Source organism: Hippocampus comes, unplaced genomic scaffold, assembly GCF_001891065.2.
Source record: "Hippocampus comes isolate QL1 unplaced genomic scaffold, H_comes_QL1_v1.1 scaffold143, whole genome shotgun sequence".
NCBI lineage: Eukaryota > Metazoa > Chordata > Actinopteri > Syngnathiformes > Syngnathidae > Hippocampus > Hippocampus comes.
This window is the reverse complement of record NW_017805504.1, coordinates 1225891-1245968: the sequence shown is the minus strand read 5'-3', so window position 1 is coordinate 1245968 and position 20078 is coordinate 1225891. Positions and strand designations below refer to the sequence as shown.

The window sequence follows — 20078 nt, the reverse complement described above, 5'->3', positions numbered from 1 at the left end:
TCAAATGGCGCCGACATTCCTCCCAATCAAAAACAGTGCTGGCATACCCATGCTGCCGAGAAGGCAAAACCACCAAGCACCGAGTCTCCTCCTTGATGAATGTCGTGGCCAAAAATTGCTGAAAACAGTCCACATCAGGTCCACACGACGTAACAACAAACACAAAGTGACAAAACAAACAGAAAAACAACAAAAAAAAGCAAGGCTCATGAGAGCACTTGCAGATGGCTGCCTACTCGGGCGCCACGTGGGACTATGTCGCCTTCTCTCTGAATGTGTACAGATCTTCATTGATTCGAAAGACACGCTTCTAACTTGAGCCATCTCACCTTCTGCGCAGCTTTTGGTTGCCCTCCCAACAGCCATTACGAGCCCTGTGCGGACCCCTGTCAGGACACGTGTGCAGGCCGACCCCCCTCCTGCAGCGGACCGTGCACCGAGTCCTGTGTGTGTAATCCCGGCTACATCCTGAGTGCCGGCAAATGTGTCACCAACTCTTCGTGTGGCTGCAAATACACCAATGGCCAATATTACCAGGTACTGCCAGATGGACAAGCCACGGAACACTTGGACTTTGAAATACACCTCGAGACCTAACTCATATATCTACTTGGCGCGCGTGTGTGTTTCAGCCCGGAGAGGAGTTCTATGTTGAAAACTGCAATCTGAAGTGTCGGTGTGACGCACCCTTCGTTACCTGTCGGGCATCTGAATGCCCCCCAATGCACCAGTGTCAAGTCCAGGGGGGAGAGCTGGGCTGCTATCCCACAGGTAAGATAATTTTTTCCAAACTTTCTCTTTCATTGAACCCATGAAAAAAAATGCTGTCATGCATTTTTTACAATGAATGTCGATGACATCTTAGATATAACAACACCCAGACCAACAACTCCAAGACCGACGACACCAAAGCCAAGTATGTTATCTTGGTAAAACCCTAACACAACAGCTCCTTCATAGCTACTCACCCAAAGCTGCTGTCGCTTTTCCCATGCAGTTCAGTGCCCTCCAAATGCGGAATATATAGAATGTGGCCCAGCTTGTATCCCCACCTGCATGGAACCCTCCACCAACTGCAGCGGCTCCTGTATCAGCGGCTGCTTTTGCAAACCGGGATTTGTCTTCAAAGGGAGACACTGTGTACCACTGGAGAAATGCGGGTGCCTGGATCACAACAACAACTATTACGAGGTCACGATAGTATACCAAACCTCGACTTGTGTTCAGAAGAAAGGAAGTCTCACCTCACCAAATTATCTCCTCTCGTTTTAGCCTGGAGAGATCGTATTTGGAGACGGCTGCTCCAAGCTGTGTCGCTGTGCAGGGAACTACACTTTGGAATGTGTGGATAACACCTGTGATCCCACGGAGGAGTGTCGCGAGATTAACGGTGTCCCTGGATGCTACCCGAAAGGTAATGCTTCAAAAAGTCATCCACTGGTGACTTCCAACTTCTTAGTTTGTACAAGTGGTCTTTAAAATGGTCATCTGTGAGCCAAACTTGTCTTCCCTGAAGGTACCTCCTCGTGCATCGCGTCCGGGGATCCACACTACACGACCTTTGACAAGCGCAAGTACAACTTCATGGGCAACTGCAGTTACCAGATGACCGGAGTCTGCAATGCATCTGCATTACCAAACTTTGCTGTCTACGCTGACAACGAAAATCGCTACAACAGACCCAGCATCTCCTATGTGAAGGCGGTTCATGTGTATGTCGAATCCGGTGGTGTCTCCATTTTCAAAGGCGGCGCTGTCCATGTAAGAAATGATGACAGAAATGTCGTCAAGACTTAAACCAAATTAATTCATTTCCTACCCTGCCTGCTCCATGATGAGTCTTACCTGCTTTTCACATCCAGGTGAATGGAATCAAAGTAAACTTGCCAGTGAATCCGTTTCCAGGCGTCTCTGTGTTCAAATCAGGAAAGCACTACACCGTCTCCTTGAATTTTGGTGTGACTGTGCGCTATGACGGAAACCACTTTATGGACATCAAAGTGATTAAAGAGTGAGTACAACCTGAACACATGTTGTCGATGGGGTCTGAGTAGTACCCTACAAGTTCAGGAATGAAGGGTCCTGTAACCTTACTCCCGCAGCTATAAAACTCTTCTCTGTGGACTGTGTGGAGATTACGATGGAGATGCCAAAGACGACTTCCGCAAGATGGATGGATCATTGACTTCCAGTCCCAATGAGTTTGGAAACAGCTGGAACATTGATCCAGAGTGAGTCTAACCCTTAATTTCGACATAATTTATGCCAAGTCTTCAAAGTCTGTTGGACTATTTCAGATGATGAATTTGTCTTGTGTTTAATTTGTGTTTCATAATTCCTTTTGCACAAGGTGTAACAAGAAACCCAACACCACTCATCCCGAATGTGAGGCAGAGGAGCAGAAGCTCTATGAGAGCTCCGGATATTGTGGCATCCTGCTGGACAAAAATGGTCCTTTTGCCATGTGTCACGCTAAGGTCAACCCCAATGTAAGTCACTCGTCCTTGGACCGAGCATGCGCCCTAAAATTGGAATTTTGAGTTACGCTTGTGTCGATGGGTTATCGCGTGTTGGTCGTGTGTTCAGGAGTATTTCAAGGACTGTGTCTTTGACCTTTGCGTGCTTGATGGAGCTCATTCCATTCTGTGTGAAGCCATCGAAGCCTACGTCAATGAGTGCCAGGATCGTGGGGTCAATATTGGACCCTGGAGGAACGAAACCTTCTGTCGTGAGTAAAAACTACAGATGTTTACGTGGGACTCTGTCGCCTTCTCTCTGAATGTGTACAGATCTTCATTGATTCGAAAGACACGCTTCTAACTTGAGCCATCTCACCTTCTGCGCAGCTTTTGGTTGCCCTCCCAACAGCCATTACGAGCCCTGTGCGGACCCCTGTCAGGACACGTGTGCAGGCCGACCCCCCTCCTGCAGCGGACCGTGCACCGAGTCCTGTGTGTGTAATCCCGGCTACATCCTGAGTGCCGGCAAATGTGTCACCAACTCTTCGTGTGGCTGCAAATACACTAATGGCCAATATTACCAGGTACTGTCAGATGGACAAACCACGGAACACTCGGACTGTGAAATACACCTCGAAACCTAACTCATATATCCACTCTGTGTGCCTGTGTGTCAGCCCGGAGAGGAGTTCTATCTTGGGAACTGCAGTGCGAAGTGTCGGTGTGATGCACCCTCCGTTACCTGTTGGGCATCTGAATGCCCCCCAATGCACCAGTGTCAAGTCCAGGGGGGAGAGCTGGGCTGCTATCCCACAGGTCAGCTCATTTTTTTCAAGCTTTCTCTTTCATTGAACCAATGGGAAAAAAAAAATTCAAATAGCCAGGTAATTTTGGACATCATCAAAGAATATGTTTGTCTAAAATTCTTGGCTCGACTCTCAGGGCCCTCTTGGGTGACTGCCCTTTTTGTAAGGGAACTTTATGCTTTGACTGTGCCTTGAAATTCAGTTCATAAAATTAATGATGAGTGCTGGTGACAAAGATCAGTCCAATAGCTTTCTTAAAATTGTTCACCATTTCATCAAAATATATCTAGTGGTACTTTGACTTACGAGGTCTCCACCTTATTTTGGGAGTTCTTAGCCATGCTTGATTGATTTTATTTTTTTTTTGGGATTGCAAGCAAGCATCAGATATTCCGCTGCCCTCAACAATATACAGTACTGACGGACTCAATCTTAACTGCTGATTTCATTCACGAGGCTATTCCACTTAAATGCAGCATTCAAGACACCAGTGAATTACTGGTTTTCTGATCTAAATAGACTCTCTTTGATAGCAGGACCAACTACACCTGTACCAACAACTCCAGGAGTGCCTACGCCGAACATGACAACTCCAGGATGGACTACACCGAAACCAGCAACTACACCTGAGTCAACAACTCCAGGAGTGCCTACGCCAAACATGACAACTCCACGATGGACTACACCGAAACCAACAACTCCAGACTGGATTAATGCAACTACACCTGAGTCAACAACTCCAGGAGTGCCTTCGCCAAACATGACAACTCCAGGATGGACTACACCAAAACCAGCAACTACACCTGAGTCAACAACTCCAGGAGTGCCTACGCCAAACATGACAACTCCAGGATGGACTACACCAAAACCAGCAACTACACCTGAGTCAACAACTCCAGGAGTGCCTACGCCAAACATGACAACTCCAGGATGGACTACACCAAAACCAACAACTCCAGACTGGATTAATGCAACTACACCTGAACCAACAACTCCAGGAATGACGACACCAAGTAAATCACAACTTGTTCTGAAACCCGATGATATGAATGACATGAACTATGGCTGCTGATTTTTGATGATCAACTAATTACTGTTATTTTTGCCGTACAGTTCAGTGCCCACCAAATTCGGAATACATCGAATGTGGCCCAGCTTGTATCCCCACCTGCATGAAACCCTCCACCAATTGCAGCGGCTCCTGTATCAGCGGCTGCTTTTGCAAACCAGGGTTTGTCTTCAAGGGTAAATACTGTCTGCCACTGGAGAAATGCGGTTGCCTGGATCACAATAGCAACTATTACGAGGTCAGTAAAGCTACAAAATTTCAGAGCAAAACGATAAGAATGACATGGCATCTTTGACAAAGTGTATCGCTTTTGTGTCCCTTTAGCCTGGACAAATCATGTATGCGGACGGCTGCTCCAAGCTGTGTCGCTGTGCAGGGAACTACACGTTTGAATGTGTGGATAGCTCTTGTGATCCCACTGAAGAGTGTCGTGAAGTTAACGGCATCCCTGGATGCTACCCAAAAGGTAATCCCCGGCCAAAAATTGTAAAAAAAAAAAAATAATAATCATAAAATGTTGGTCTCTTGCTATGATGGTCTTACACTTTTGGTAATTCTCTGCAGACGCATCCACGTGCATTGCCACGAGTGATCCACACTACACGACTTTCGACAAGCGAAAGTACAGTTTTATGGGCAACTGCAGCTACTTGATGTCCGGCGTTTGCAGCGCAACGCCTTCACCAAACTTTGAGGTCTATGCCGACAACGAAAACCGCTATAACAATCCCTCCATCTCCTATGTCAAAGCCGTACATGTGGATGTACACAAGGTCAAGGTCTCAGTCCTCAAAGGTGGCTCCGTGCTTGTAAGTGAACAAGAGTCGCGCTTATGATGTATTGCATTTTCAAATCATTGAATTCTCTCTGCTGGCTCACTTAGTGCTCTCATCTGCTTTTCCACATTTCAGGTAAATGGGTCCAAAGTGAACCTGCCTGTGACTCCGGCTTCAGGTGTTTCCGTGTTCAAATCTGGAAGGTACTACACGGTGTCTATGGATTTCGGTGTGGTTGTGCGCTATGATGCAAACCACTTTATGGACATCAAAGTGATTAGAGAGTGAGTACAAACTGGACACAGTGGAATCTGAATAGTACCTTTTGAAGTGCGGGAAAGGTGAACCTTGTAACATGTCTCCCGCAGTTACAAGAATGTACTGTGTGGACTGTGTGGGGATTATAACGGAGATTCCAAAGACGACTTGCGCCAGCCGAATGGCTCGTTGACCAGCGATATCAATGAATTTGGACATAGCTGGAACACTGATCCGCAGTGAGTACACAAAACAGCAGTTCGCTTCGCAATTATCCCACTTGGAGGTGCTAAAAAACATTCCACTTCTTGCAAAAGGTGTAAGAAACCCAACCCCACCGATCCTGGATGTAATGAAGAAGAGGAGAGTCTCTATGAGAGCTCTGCATATTGTGGATTGCTGCTGGACAAGAATGGTCCTTTTGCTGTGTGCCATCCCAAAGTCAATCCCAATGTAAGTCACGCCAGTTGAAATCTTTAGATATTGCTGGATTATGGTGGGAAGTTTCAAACTTGTGTGTCTGTTCAGAATTACTTCCAAGATTGTGTCTTTGACCTTTGCGCACTGGATGGCGCCAAGCCCGTTCTGTGCGAGGCCATTGAAGCCTATGCCAGTGAGTGTCAGGATCGCGGCGTCAACATTGGTCCGTGGAGGAATGAAACCTTCTGTCGTGAGTACTTGGACAACTGAACTGTATGATGTAAAAAAAAAAAAAAAACCTGTTTAAACATCTTTTCTGGTGGTCAAATACTTCATGTACATCGCACATTTCATACACAGGGCAGCTTTATGTGCTTTACATCACCAAAAGCACAATATCTAACAGCATTAACAAACAACTGAAGACTTTTGCAGAGCAAAGAGAATAAAAGTAGCTTGTTAAAATAACTGGAAGAATGTACTGTATATTATTGACAATATTTCAGCATATTTGCTCCCAAAACATCCAAAGATATTTAAAAGAAAGGGAATGGAATAAAAAGTAGCTTTCTGATTTAATTACTTTATTTAATAATTAATTTCATTACTAAAGACCATGGAGTGAAATTGATTTTGAAAATGCTTAAAGGACTTTGATCAAAGAAATATGGGCGACAAAAGCACTTTTTTGGTCACAATTAAAAAGCATGAATACTTGGGGCTGACTTCACTTCCGCTGGCAAATTATTCAATTTACTTGCAGCATAACAGCTAAATGCCGCTTCATCGTGTTTGCTTTGAAACCTGGATTGACAGACAGCAAAGAGATCAATTTGTTTTGCCTAGAAGTAAATCGTACATGTTGATGCTGAGATATACTCATGCTTGAAAATCTTTTCCCTTTTCATCAGCGTTGAGCTGCCCCCCCAACAGCCATTACGAGCCCTGTGCGGACCCCTGTCAGGAGACATGTTCGGGCCTACCCCCATCCTGCAGCGGACCGTGCAGCGAGTCCTGTGTGTGTAATCCCGGGTACATCCTGAGTGCTGGCAAATGTGTCTCCAACACTTCGTGTGGCTGCAAACACACCAACGGCCAGTATTATCAGGTACCGCAATATGCAAAAGCAATTGTACTCTCGTACTGTGAAATACACCCAGAAAATTAATTGGTATATTCTCTGTGTGTTTCCGTCAGCCTGGAGAGGAGTTCTATGCTGAGAACTGTAATCAGAAGTGTAGGTGTGACGCACCCACGGTCACATGTAAGCCATCTCGGTGCCCCCCAATGCACGAGTGTAAAGTCCTGGAAGGAGAGCTGGGCTGCTATCCAACGGGTAAGTAACTTTCAACATTAATAGCAGGTAAGGGCAAGGCAAGGCAGTCCAAGTTATTTCTATTACGCATTTCATATACAGGGCAACTCAATGTGCTTAACAGAATTGAACAGAACATCCAGGATGTTACATTTTTCTCTGGAACAAGACCCCCCGTTTAATTGTTGCATTCCAATGTTAAGGGTCCCAGGACTGCATCATCTCTGGCGATCCACACTATAACACTTTTGACAAAAGGTTCTACAGTTTCATGGGCACCTGTACCTACACGCTGGCCAGAACCTGTAGGAACAACACAGGTAATGACAATATTTACATATTGTCACTGTCAGTTCTAGTCCTCTGAGGAGCACACTAATAAAGGAATGGTGAGGCTTCCGTATAATTGGTATTGTGATCCCTTTGGTGCAGGGCCTTGGTTCTCAATAGAGGGGAAGAATGAGGAAAGAGGGCTACCAGGAGTGTCCTATCTGCGAAAACTCTACATCACCGTAGACGGAATCACTGTGACCTTGATGAAAGCCAAGAGGACCCTGGTCAGTGCGGCACCCTGAAACCCACAACACCAATACTGACTAATTCCTACATGTTGGCAATCTCTCACAACGTTCCAACTTTATTCTTCACGATAGCTGCGCTGCTAATCCTGCTTCAGTGTTCTTGTCAGTCTCAGTCAAGTGCTTTCTTCCTTTTGCCTCATTTATTCATTACCTTCCTCACCTTTCCTGCAATAATCCACTCAACAACTAACAACATTTACGCTTACTAATATTAATGACCATTATATTTCCTATCGTTTAAGAGTCAAGCTTATATTTAAGTTTTGGCTTATTGTTCCAAACTGTGCATAATAAGATAAGATAACCTTTATTTGTCTTAATGTGTCACTACCTTATCATAATATTACCGGTAAATGGATTTTAGGAATAAAAGCGCTCGCTGTCTTGCTTTTGATGACGTTTTTTTTTTTTTTTGAAAGAGCTTGTAAAAAGTTTGAGCATGTTATGACTAGCCAATAAGAGCCGAAGAAAATGGAAAATCCCAGGGGGCTGCTTGGATATTCATTATTTTACTTACATTTTTTAAAACTGCATTTTAATCAGCATGTAAGAAACCATCTCTGTAAGACAAAGATTGAGCAAGATTTCCGTGACAGACAAGTGACTACGCTGCACAAAAAGTCGGCAGTGTAACGCACAGCGATATTGTGATTGAACACAGCGCTGTACCAACACCGTGCTACGTTCCTCGCTGCATCCTCACAGGTGAACGGCCTGCGTGTGGCGCTACCTCACTCCCCGTCTCCCATGGTGACGGTCAGTCGTGCCGGCCAGTACGTCACGGTGCAGACGTCCTTCGGCCTCCAAGTGCGCTGGGATGGGAACCACTTTGCCCAGATCTCAGTACCAAGGTTGGTCAGTGGGATTTTTACCAGTGAAAAACTCAAATAGGATTTTTCAATGAACTTTTGTTTTGGTAGTCCTCTTACGTAACGTTGATTATCATTTATCACTCAAAATCATTGCGCACGTTTACTCTTGGCCATTTGTGCACTCCTGAGCCCGGGAAAGAGGTTTCCATCTCTTAATCCTGCTTTTTTTTTTCGGCAGCTCCTACCACGACCAGATGTGCGGTCTGTGCGGCGACTTGGACGGGAACCCGAACAATGACTTTGCCAAGCCAGATGGCGTTCAGGTTGTCAATGTCAACGACTTCTGCAACAGCTGGCAGACGGAAGAAGACGAGGATGAATCGTAAGTTTTAGCATTCAGAAATATGATGACCAATCATAGTATTTCTAAATTGATGAGAACAATTAAAAAGAATAGAATAACACATTCGACACATCCGTCACGTTTTTTCCCCCCCTGGTAACATTGCAACATTATTTGTGTGAGGCTTTTTTCAGGTATTATTTCAACTTTTTTCTGCTATTATAAGTTTCACTTCATTCTGGTTGTTAACATGATGACATTATTTATTTTATTTGATGATATCCACGACAGACAGGACTTGATTACTGCAACATTATGACGTTATTTTGCGATATCCCATTTTTCTTGTCGCACTACAACTTTATTCTTGTCCGACTCACCTTCTGATACTTTTCTGATTAGTTATTAGGATTAACATTAACAACTTATTCTCGGCATTATGACTATTTTCAGGTATTATGGCTTTTCTTGTAATTATTCAAAACATTTTTTTCCTCAGAATACTACGATTCCTACGTTAACTTATAACATTATCCTTTATCTTTTTTTTCATGTATTGTACTATTACAAACTCGACATAGCGCAAGTTTTTTTTTTTTAGAACCTCATTTGCCTATCATTATGACACTGTGATTTTTTTTGTTTTTTTTAATATCATTATAACATAGCCTGCTGATGTATTTAATACTGTACTTATTTGGTTACTCAGGTGTTCCCCAGGCACCAAGCCCGACCCAGAATGTGATCCCAAGCTTGAGGCCGAGGTAGTCAAACCAGAGAAATGTGGAAAACTCAACGATACAGCTGGACCCTTCCGGTGAGTTGCTTAATTTTTAAAGTTGTTTTGTTGTTCCATTTGTAGATCACGGTCATTTATTTTATACGTTATTTTTGAGTTCATGTGTTAGGATGACTTTTTTCGGGGGGCGGTTTCTGTAGATCAAAGCGCAACCTTGGTTATCAGCATCCACCCATAAAGTTTAGGACACACGATCCGCATATCTCTCAAATGACATTACCATTATTGTTCTCCATGCTGCACTCTGCTCTACAGTAAAACAGACACACCCGTTGTATTGTTTTTTGGAATTCGGGCCTAATCTGCACTTCCCCCCCGTCATTCAGGGAGTGCGTCGGAGTGGTGAATCCCACCCCCTTCTTCCAGAGCTGCGTGTACGACATGTGCCAGTTCAACGGGCAGCAGCAGGTACTGTGTGACCAGCTGCAAGCCTACACGGAGGCCTGTCACAGTGCCGGAGTCAAAGTCCACCAGTGGAGGAGCCCCCACTTCTGTCGTAAGTCCTCACCAAGCCTGTGACAGCAAACATTTAACCCACAGCAAGGGCTCATAATATATACAAAGTTAAAAAAAAGATACAGCCCAGCCTGAAAACATGCTTGAAACGAAATGGGTAATAATAACAATAATGGAATCAAGCCTTAAAATACCTCTGCCACAAGTGCATCACATAACAGGGTTATCTGTCTGTCTGTCTGTCTGTCTAATATAATGAATATGAAAAATACAAAAATAAATTAAAATACAGGTATATATGTTTGTTGTGGTGTGTGTGTGTGTGTGTGTGTGTGTGTGTGTGTGTGTGTGCGCGCTCTAAAAACATTGGAAATAATAAATCAAAATGGATCCAGGTTTTTAAAAAATCTAATATGTAAATGAATATTTGGATCATCAAAAAAATAAGTGTTTGTCTTAAAACATTACAAATGTATTATGTAGTGTAAATAATCGAAACAGAAGATCAAACTACACCAAAAAGATATTTTGTGTTTTTGCTCTCACCTTTGAGCGTATTTGCACTTGTACCGCACAGCCCTGGACTGCCCCGCCAATAGCTCGTACTCTCTGTGCGTGAGCTCGTGTCCGGAGACGTGCACGGGCGTGGTGGGAGCGCCCGGCTGCGGCGACGTGTGCGTGGAGGGCTGCGCCTGCAACCCGGGCTTCATCCTCAGCGATGACAAGTGCGTCTCGCTCAAAGATTGCGGCTGCCTCGACACCACCGGGACGTACCATCCGGTAAGTCGTGTCCGCTTTCCACAGTGTGGACACTCCCGCGCACACACACACACACACACACACACACACACACACACACACACATACACACACACCAACACCCACACACACACACACACACACACACACACATACACACACACACACACACACACACACACACACACACACACACACACACACACACACACACACACACACATTCGCGTTTGAATGGCACTTGCGTAGAGTCCGTGATGGAGATGTTTTTTGTGTACGAGGTGGGCGACGGCTGGTACTTGGAGGGCTGCAAGCAGAAATGCATGTGCCAAGACGGAGGCGTGATCCGCTGTTCCAACAGCAGCTGCAAAGCCGTCACTGAGACATGCCAGCTGCATGATGGAGAGTACCAGTGTCGTCCTTTGGGTAGGTTAATTGCAATGTTACTAACAAATTCATATTTTGGGGGGGAAATATAGATACTGTGGGAATCTGAATATAATTTTTCACGGAACAGGAAATGGTATATGTTCGGTATCCGGTGACCCACACTACACCACCTTTGACAAGCGCACCCACCATTACATGGGAGCATGCTCGTACACCCTGACCAAGCCCTGCAACGCTTCGTCCTCCGGCTTGCCGTACTTCAGCGTGGACACCCAGAATGAGCGCAGGGGCAGCAACAAGAAGGTCTCCTATGTACGGGCCGTTGTGGTCCAAATCAATGGCGTAACCGTCATCCTCGGCAAGGGCCGAACTGTCCAGGTGCATGTTGTCTTGATCCCCGTTTGATTGTCAGTTAGCTGAGGAGGATTACGCAAAAACATTTACGAAATGTGTCCTGTCAGTTGTTACCTGTGGTTGCAAAAAGTCACAATTTTAGGAGGAGAATTGTAAATATTACAATAAAACAGTCTTTCTTTAAGTTTATCTTAATATTACAACTGTGTAGACGTAAAATGACAACTTTCCGACTTTTGACTTGACATTGCTGTCGGCTTTGCTATTTTTGTCCAAGTCAGTAATAGTGTTCATGTGGCCTGCAGGTAAATGGGACGGCGGTGGTCCCGCCATTTGCATGGATCGGCGGTGTAAACATTTACTTGAGTGGCAAGTTTGTTGTCCTGGAGACGTCTTTCCACCTGAGGGTGAGATTTGACGGTAACCACCATGCTGACGTCACCGTGCCCTCTTCCTACAACGGGCAGCTTTGCGGACTATGTGGTAAGAACATTTATATGTATATATACAATGTTGGTGGTGTATCCTGGACAGAAGCTCTTATTTGGTTTCTTACAAAACATTGATTGCAGTAAAAAAGATAATGCTAATTGCTAATTTTAACACAAAAGTCTAATCAGATTTATTTATTTTATTATTATTTTTTTTTATGTTGCTAATAATATTCCGAGAGAAAAGTCACGTCCCGGGAATATACCAAATCAAAGTCCTTTGTTGACATAAAAGGCAAATTTATTTTGTGCGGCAGGAAATTTCAATGGAAATCCCAAAGACGACAACCTGAAACCAGACAAGACGCCCGCTTCAACCACTAATGAACTGGGAGACAGCTGGCAGGTTCCGGACCCAAGGCCTGAGTAAGTTTAAACAGACTGGACACTTCCTGTTTGTGCTGAGGCTTACATGTAGATCAGCTGATGTCCAAAAAAGTGTATTTCATATTTTTGTAATTAAATGTAAGAAAGCAAAGATACTTGAATAACGATTTAATTAAAATGTATGGCACACAAAAGTGAGAAAACAATACACAGAAAAAAAATGTTTAAAACCAAACAGTTCTGAAAGCTTGAATGGAAAATGTATTCAACTTAAAAGATAAATACGACTGAACTGTACGTAGGTGGTTCTTTGGCATCCCACTAGAGGAAGCCCATGTACCACGTTATATTACAGAAACGGCACAAAACCATACTACTGTTTTTTGTTACATTTTTGAAAATCATGAATTGATGGTTTTTGCTGTAATATTGAAAATTGTCAATGTCATTCCCACTTGTTGTCCAGTTGTTCCAACGATGGCGGCCATGAGGACTGCGATCCAAAAGTGGAGGAGGAAGCCCAGAAGCCGACAAGCTGCGGCATGATTGCCGATCCTAACGGTAATGCAGATAACTTTTTTTTTTTTTAAGCCCTGCTTATTTTCACATGTAACATCCCCAAAATTGTCCATGTCCATCTGGCCTCAGGTATCTTCAAGCCATGTCACTCGGTTGTCGCCCCTGCACCATATTTGGAAAACTGCGTGTATGACATGTGCGCTACGGGGGGCCAGACCGTCGCCCTATGCCAGGCGGTGGAGAGTTATGCTGACATGTGCGCCTTGGCGGGAGTCGCTATCGCGTGGAGGAACAACACCTTCTGCCGTGAGTTGGCCGTCGTCGCTGTGGATTCTCGTGGAAATGGACACAATTCATTTGCTTCTCAAAATGAACGACATCCGTTTTATGAGAATAGTCACTTTTTAAGAGTCATCATGTTACAAGAAAAAGTCATAGTTACCTGATAACTGTAATTTTACAAGACATAAATAAATATTTTAAACAACCAGTTGCAATATTATGACAATAAAAGTTTGCGAAGTACCCAGGCAAAGAAAAGTCCCAGCTAGGTTTAAAGAAAGTCATCATTTTACAAGAATAAAGTCCTAACAGGGCGTCCCAGTGGTTGACTGGTTAGCGCGTTGGCCTCACAGTACAGAGGGTTCGATTCCGGCTCCGGGCTTCCTCCTGTGGAGTTTGCATGTTCTTCCCGTGCCTGCGTGGGTTTTCTCCGGGCACTCCGTTTTCCCCTCACATTCCAAAAACATGCATGGCAGGTTAATGGAACAATACTGCCTACTGCCCCGAAGACAGCTGGGATGGGCTCCAGCACAGACCGCGACCCTTGAGAGGATAAGCGGATCAGAAAACGGATGGATAGATGCAAATCACAGCATTTATAGGTAAACAAGTCAAAGTGAGCAGATAGTTGTAACTTTGCAAGAATAAAGTCACAATATATGCGGGAAAAGTTGTAAAGTTCCTTTACCAGAATGTCATAATTTTACAAGAGGACATTTTCAATTTTGTGAAAAAAAGTCAGGAAGTTACCAGACAATCCTAACTGTAGAAAAATGAAGTCACAAGAGGAAAAGTTCAAGGTACCATACTATGTTGTCATTTTTACAGTATCTTTTTGCAAGTAACGTTCTATGCCTTCTCCCGACGTAGCTCTCAAATGTCCCGCTGGAAGTCATTACAACCCGTGCGGGTCCGCCTGCGCCCAGCCGAGCTGTCAGGACCCGGCGGGCCCAGGGGGCCCTTGCGACCAGCCGTGCGTGGAGGGATGCGTGTGTAACCCTGGCCTCATTTTGAGCGGAGACAAATGCGTGCCGCTCAGCCAATGTGGGTGCACCGATGAGAACGGAAAGTACAGGCCAGTCGGCGGAACTTGGTTCACAGAAGCCGATTGCTCCGAGCGCTGCAAGTGTAACGCCAACCACAACGTCACCTGCGAGCCGTGGCGCTGCAGCCCCGCGCAGGAGTGCAAAGTGCTGGAGGGAGTGCTGGACTGCCACTCGACGGGTAAGCCATCATACCCCTACAAAGGTCCCGGTACCTTTTTATGTGATTGAGGTTGAAATTTGTCCCACGAGAATATGTCAGAACTTTGCTCCAACCAAAATCATAAGGTTTTAGAATAAAGTCACCATTCCCACAAAAATAGTCGCAGCGTTATGAGGGAGGAAAAAAAAGTCATAGAATTACAATAAAATTCTAACTATAGCTCAACTAAAATATTACAATATTATTTTTATTGCTATTATCAATAAAGTCACGAAATACTGTATTACGAGAAAAGACTAATTTCACATGAAAGCAGTTTTTCTGAAAATAGTGGCAATGTTGTAAGAAACAAAAATCCTGCAAGGAAATTTGCATGAAAAAAAAAATCATAGTTTTACAAGAATGAAGAAGCTAATATTACAGGAAAGGACTTTCTAATTTTACCGGAATTAGAAAAAAAAGCCCTTTGCAGTTTGCCCCAAAAATCTTCACTCTACAAGGTGAAGAACTTTTAAGAGAACTGTTGCAAAATTATGTGGAAGAAGTTTCTGATAAAGTTTCAGTTTTAGCAGAAAAATCCAAATTTGCACAAATTAAATTATCATTTTACTTGACTAAAGTTGCTCATATTATGAGAAAATACATTGTCATCTAAATGGCAAATGGTTAATATGAATAGTTGCAGTTACAACAGAAAAAAGTTGTACCGTTGTAATTTAATGCGAAGTCCTTTCTTTCCCTGAACAAAAATTGGAATTTTACAAGAATAAAGTCCATAACATTATAAGAAAAGACGTTTTTATTAGACTAGCGGGAATGTTCAAATTGGAATTTTACAAGAATAAAGTCCATAACATTACAAGAAAAGACAGACGTTTTTATTAGACTAGCGGGAATGTTCTCACAGGAAATGTCTTTGTGCACATATCCAAGAAAATTGTAATTTTACGAGAAAAGTCTTCGCTCGAACAGAAATTGTAATTGTACCAAAATAACATCACTAATACAACTTCAAATTCGCTCGAACAAACATTGTAATTGTACCAAAATAAAGTCACTAATACAACTTCAAATTCCACATGAATAAAGTTGCAATTTTTACATGAATAATGGCAATATCACAAATTGAGTCTAAACTTTGCCTAAACAAAAATTGCGGTTTGACCAGAATAAGGGCACTAATATGATGCAAAAGGACATTCTGATTTGATGAGGATGAAGTGACAATTTTTATTTGTGGATTTGCTCAGGCAAAGGAGTGTGCCACGTAGCCGGAGACCCTCACTACTACACCTTTGATGGCATGATGCACACCTTCATGGGCACTTGCACTTACACTCTCGTTGAGGTACGACTCCGGTTTCACTCCGCTCAAAATGGACGCTGCGCACCGAATGATGGTGGCTCTTCCCATCCCTCCCTCAGGTGTGTAACACCAGTATGGTGACGCCGTTCCGGATCGTGGCGAAAAACGAGGAGCGCGGCCAACCGGAGGCCTCCTACGTCCGCTCCGTCAAAGTTTACCTGCCTCACAACACCCAGATTGAGCTGCAGAAGGGTCGGAGAGTTCTGGTAAGGCCTTGTTTGCACGTCGCAACTCACTAGTCTTCAACCGTCGAGTTTCAAGCGAGTTCCACACCCGCAGCTCAATGGTCGGCGGGTACGAACGCCGATTTCCGTGAACACGGAGGGAACAAAGGTGATCAGCAGTGGCGCATACAATCTCCTGGACACCAACTTTGGTCTGCAAGTCAAATTCGACGGCGTTCATCATCTGGAGATCACCGTACCCGGCCAATATTTCAATAAGGTAGGTTTTGTTTTTTTTTTACAAATTGTGCAAAACCGGAATTGTATTAATCAAATCAAATTATCTTTATTTGTATTGCACCTTTTCAGTCATTGTGCAAACAAAAGCGCTTTATAGTTTGAAAAATAATCATTGAAAAAATTTTCAGGTTAAAATCAATAAACCCGGACAACAAACAGAGAATTAGCACTAATAACCCCCACTTGCACAAAAAATACACACACACACACACACACACACATATATATATATATATATTTTTTTTTTCATTGGGGAGTGGGTATATAACCAATTATAGATAACACCCCCAATGCACTAAGACACACGTTTTAAAGTATGTATAGCGTGGGCTTTGAAATCCAAAGCGCCACATCGCGTGGTTGTGACGAAAGATGAGTGTCTCTGCTTTGTTTGTCAGCTGTGCGGCATGTGCGGCAACTACAACCACAACATGTCTGACGACAACCTGAAGCCCGACAAGCAACCCGCCAAGGACGTCATCCAACTGGGCAACAGCTGGAAGTCGGAGGGCGACAGCGATCCCGGGTCAGCAAATACATCATGCGAATGAACTATTTTGTGTACACATTACAACTTCCCCCCCCAAAAAAATATTTTTCTATATCTACAGATGGATAGTTATATTAAAAAAAAAGAAAAAAAAAATAATTATTTTACTATGAATAAAATAAACGACTGTTTTGTATGTACATTTTACATATCCATGGACATTTTTAACTCATTTCATGAAATTAAGTGTTTACTTAGGTAGGATTAAATTCATACAAGTAAAGGAATTGTTGAATCATTAAATGTGACTCTTACACTTTTTTTTCTTTTACATATTGTAGAGTATACTTGGATTGTTAAATATGATTAAATCAAAAAATGGTTTCATTAAATTAAAACTATTTTACACATTAAATTTTTTTTTATATATTTTACAGAATAATTGGTTACTTATTAACAGAATAAATTATGATAAATACAACATTCAAACATTAGAACAACCTATTTGATCAAAATGAACTTTTTTGTATTTTCTAATCTGGGTAATCATGAATGAATACATGATTATGTTCTATTTTTGGTCGTAGCTGTCAGCCAGACAAGCGGCCTGACGTGCACCCCAACTGCACGGCGGAGGAAGAGGCTGCGTTCGAGTCCCAGTGTGCTGGAGTGCTTCTGTCTGACAATTTCCGAGCCTGCCATGCTCTGGTACCCCCCGAAGCCTTCATTGGGAACTGCGTGTACGACATGTGCGAATACGACGGCATGCAGGCCACGCTATGCGACAACGTGGAGGCGTATGCTCAGGCCTGCAGCAGCGCCGGGGTCACCATCAGCTGGAGGAACCGAACCTTCTGCCGTAAGACTACTTTTGTAAATTGGGCTGGAAAAGTTGTCATTTGACAGGAATGAAATTGCGACATGACCAGAATAAAAGTTGTTCCCAGATGGCAGATAAATATTACAAAAAGAAATTGCAAAGATTTTTTTTGATTTTTTTTTTTTTTTTTTGCAGCGTTGCCGTGCGCCCCGAACAGCCATTATTCAGACTGCACCGCCCCCTGCCCCCCCACCTGTTCGGACCTGTTCCCCATCTGGTGCCACATGCCACCCACTAGCTGTGTGGAGGGTTGCCAGTGCGACGCCGGCTTTGTCCTCAGCGACGGCAAATGTGTGCCTCTGGACAAATGCGGCTGCCTGGATTCCGACGGCGAGTACCATGATGTAAGTCTGCAAACGCCGCAGTCAGGTGGACGACACCGCAAATTCGCACTGGCAGAAAAATGCTGATGCAGAAAAAGTAATTGTACGCCTGGGGAAAAAATGAAACGTTACATTATTGAAGAAAAAATTGCAACTAGGTAGGAAAAATGTTCTAGATTTTCATGATCACTGTACAGTTACCAGATTAAACTTTCATTTGGCAACAAGAATAAAGTTGGAATGAAGTGACAATTTGTTTCTGGTCTATTATAAACAAGTTCAGCTTTACAGATGCCACATTTACTCTGCAAGCAGAATGGTGACATTTCATTTTCATTTGGTTTCGGCATGCTTTTGAATGTGGAAATTCCACTTAAACAACAGGAAAACTTTTGAATTGAAGATACACTGTCAAAAGCCAAGATGTTTATTTATTTATTTGTTTGTTTGTTTCATTGGGACAGTGCACATTCATCAACACATGAATAAACAGTGTAAATGCGCCGGACTTAGCATAAATGCTATTTTTGGCGGGGCTAAAACACAAATTTAAGTTGGTACAACTTTAAAATAGAAATTATTGGTGTTTATGGCAACAAAATTGTAACCAAGTTGTTTGCAACGAAACATTTTGCCGAGTTGTTTTTACTTAAATCTTAACTTACGTCAATGCAAGGGACATCACTTCTGTCAACTCCTATTTATTTATTGTGAAATGCAGGCAAGACAATTTTCACAAAAGCAAAAATATTTTGTTGAATTGCCCAACTTTTAACATTTTATTAAACTTTATTGCCTTGAGATTTTGAGTTCATCCACCTTTTTTTTTTTACACACTGTATTTCTTTTTATGTTTTTGTAGGTGGGAGACTCATGGCTGACGGCGAAATGCATTTCCAAATGTCGTTGTAACCTTGGCGGCCTAGTTACGTGCTCAGAGCACAGCTGTAAAACCAACTCGGTGTGCGCCCTGGACAAATACGGAGACGTCTACTGCAAGCCTGCCAGTGAGTCCACGTTTTCATGTCTTCAAAAACTAATAAGAAAGCCCTCCTTTCGCTGACCTTCCCATTAGTTTACTTGAAGTGTTGCAATAGAACGAGGACAGTCATAATAAGAAAAAATATAATTTTAGCGGCCGTAATTTTACCGGAATGACATTACTGTCATGACCTGAAGTCGTGCATACAGAAAAAATGTGAATAAAATTCACAAGTCACAAGATTTATATGATCTTGTTATTGTATGGGATAAAAGTCAGACAGAAAAAAGCAATTGCACATTTTCAGAGAGCAAAGTAAACCTTTTTTTTTTGTCTTTTCTCTCCTTCTTGTAGAGTTCGACAAGTGCAGCGTGTCGGGAGATCCTCACTATCGAACCTTCGACGGTTTCACGCATCACTTCCAGGGCCCGTACACCTACATCCTGACGGCAGACTACCAGTCACCACCAAGCTCGTTGCCCGCCCTCACGGTCAGGGGCAAGAACATCCGACGAGGCGGAAACAAGAGAGTCTCCTTCCCGGACCAGCTCTTCATTGACGTCTATGGTGTCAACGTACGCTTCATGCAAGGGAAGAAAGTCCTGGTACGATGTTTTACTTGCAACCAGATGTGCTATTTCCTTCTTTTCCTAACCCGTGACATGCTTTGAATGAGTCAAAAAACGATGAGGGGGGCGGAGTTGACATCGGCAGATTGATTTGTCATTTGGACACTTAAGACATTAAAGTCATAAGAATGCGAGAAAATTGTTGTGAAGTTACCAGGTATTGTTGCAATTTAAAGTTGTATTACGATACACTTGAAAATTACGATACACTATTACTATAGAAAACTATTGTAAAGTGACTAGATTTTATGAGACAAAAACTACAAAAAGCATGTAAAATGACCAGATAAATTTGTAATTGAATAAAAATAAAGTCGCAATTTTACTAAAGAAAAAAAAGGCTGTGAAGCTACACAATTGTCTAAATTTTACAAGATTAAAGTAAATATTACAAGGAAAAAAAGGATGTTATATAATATTTCCTGAAAATAGATTCACAATATTAGGAGGGAGAAAAGGTTGTAAAATTAACAGATAAAGTTGCAATTTCATAAAAGTAAAGTCCCAACGTTCCAGGAAAAA

General features: G+C 43.0%; 1 protein-coding gene across 1 annotated transcript in view; it reads left to right on the top strand.

The window, feature by feature from the left end:
- The window catches only part of zanl (zonadhesin, like), a 47699-nt gene that overhangs the window by 11109 nt on the left and 16512 nt on the right, over positions 1-20078 (top strand). The window contains exons 32-76 of the mRNA XM_019877440.1: positions 225-247; positions 303-537; positions 633-771; positions 866-916; positions 998-1191; positions 1273-1414; positions 1517-1761; positions 1863-2011; positions 2103-2231; positions 2351-2489; positions 2587-2728; positions 2847-3043; positions 3137-3275; positions 3799-4278; positions 4379-4572; positions 4659-4800; positions 4899-5143; positions 5246-5394; positions 5479-5607; positions 5686-5821; positions 5897-6038; positions 6700-6896; positions 6986-7124; positions 7307-7423; positions 7536-7660; positions 8390-8535; positions 8735-8878; positions 9549-9656; positions 9965-10134; positions 10672-10874; positions 11135-11279; positions 11371-11621; positions 11903-12080; positions 12346-12454; positions 12882-12976; positions 13064-13240; positions 14087-14440; positions 15673-15770; positions 15848-15994; positions 16068-16232; positions 16651-16778; positions 17330-17601; positions 17758-17966; positions 18808-18952; positions 19282-19532. Of these exons, the coding sequence (XP_019732999.1) occupies positions 225-247; positions 303-537; positions 633-771; positions 866-916; positions 998-1191; positions 1273-1414; positions 1517-1761; positions 1863-2011; positions 2103-2231; positions 2351-2489; positions 2587-2728; positions 2847-3043; positions 3137-3275; positions 3799-4278; positions 4379-4572; positions 4659-4800; positions 4899-5143; positions 5246-5394; positions 5479-5607; positions 5686-5821; positions 5897-6038; positions 6700-6896; positions 6986-7124; positions 7307-7423; positions 7536-7660; positions 8390-8535; positions 8735-8878; positions 9549-9656; positions 9965-10134; positions 10672-10874; positions 11135-11279; positions 11371-11621; positions 11903-12080; positions 12346-12454; positions 12882-12976; positions 13064-13240; positions 14087-14440; positions 15673-15770; positions 15848-15994; positions 16068-16232; positions 16651-16778; positions 17330-17601; positions 17758-17966; positions 18808-18952; positions 19282-19532 (7614 nt within the window). The remainder of the gene's footprint in view (positions 1-224; positions 248-302; positions 538-632; positions 772-865; positions 917-997; positions 1192-1272; positions 1415-1516; positions 1762-1862; positions 2012-2102; positions 2232-2350; positions 2490-2586; positions 2729-2846; positions 3044-3136; positions 3276-3798; positions 4279-4378; positions 4573-4658; positions 4801-4898; positions 5144-5245; positions 5395-5478; positions 5608-5685; positions 5822-5896; positions 6039-6699; positions 6897-6985; positions 7125-7306; positions 7424-7535; positions 7661-8389; positions 8536-8734; positions 8879-9548; positions 9657-9964; positions 10135-10671; positions 10875-11134; positions 11280-11370; positions 11622-11902; positions 12081-12345; positions 12455-12881; positions 12977-13063; positions 13241-14086; positions 14441-15672; positions 15771-15847; positions 15995-16067; positions 16233-16650; positions 16779-17329; positions 17602-17757; positions 17967-18807; positions 18953-19281; positions 19533-20078) is intronic.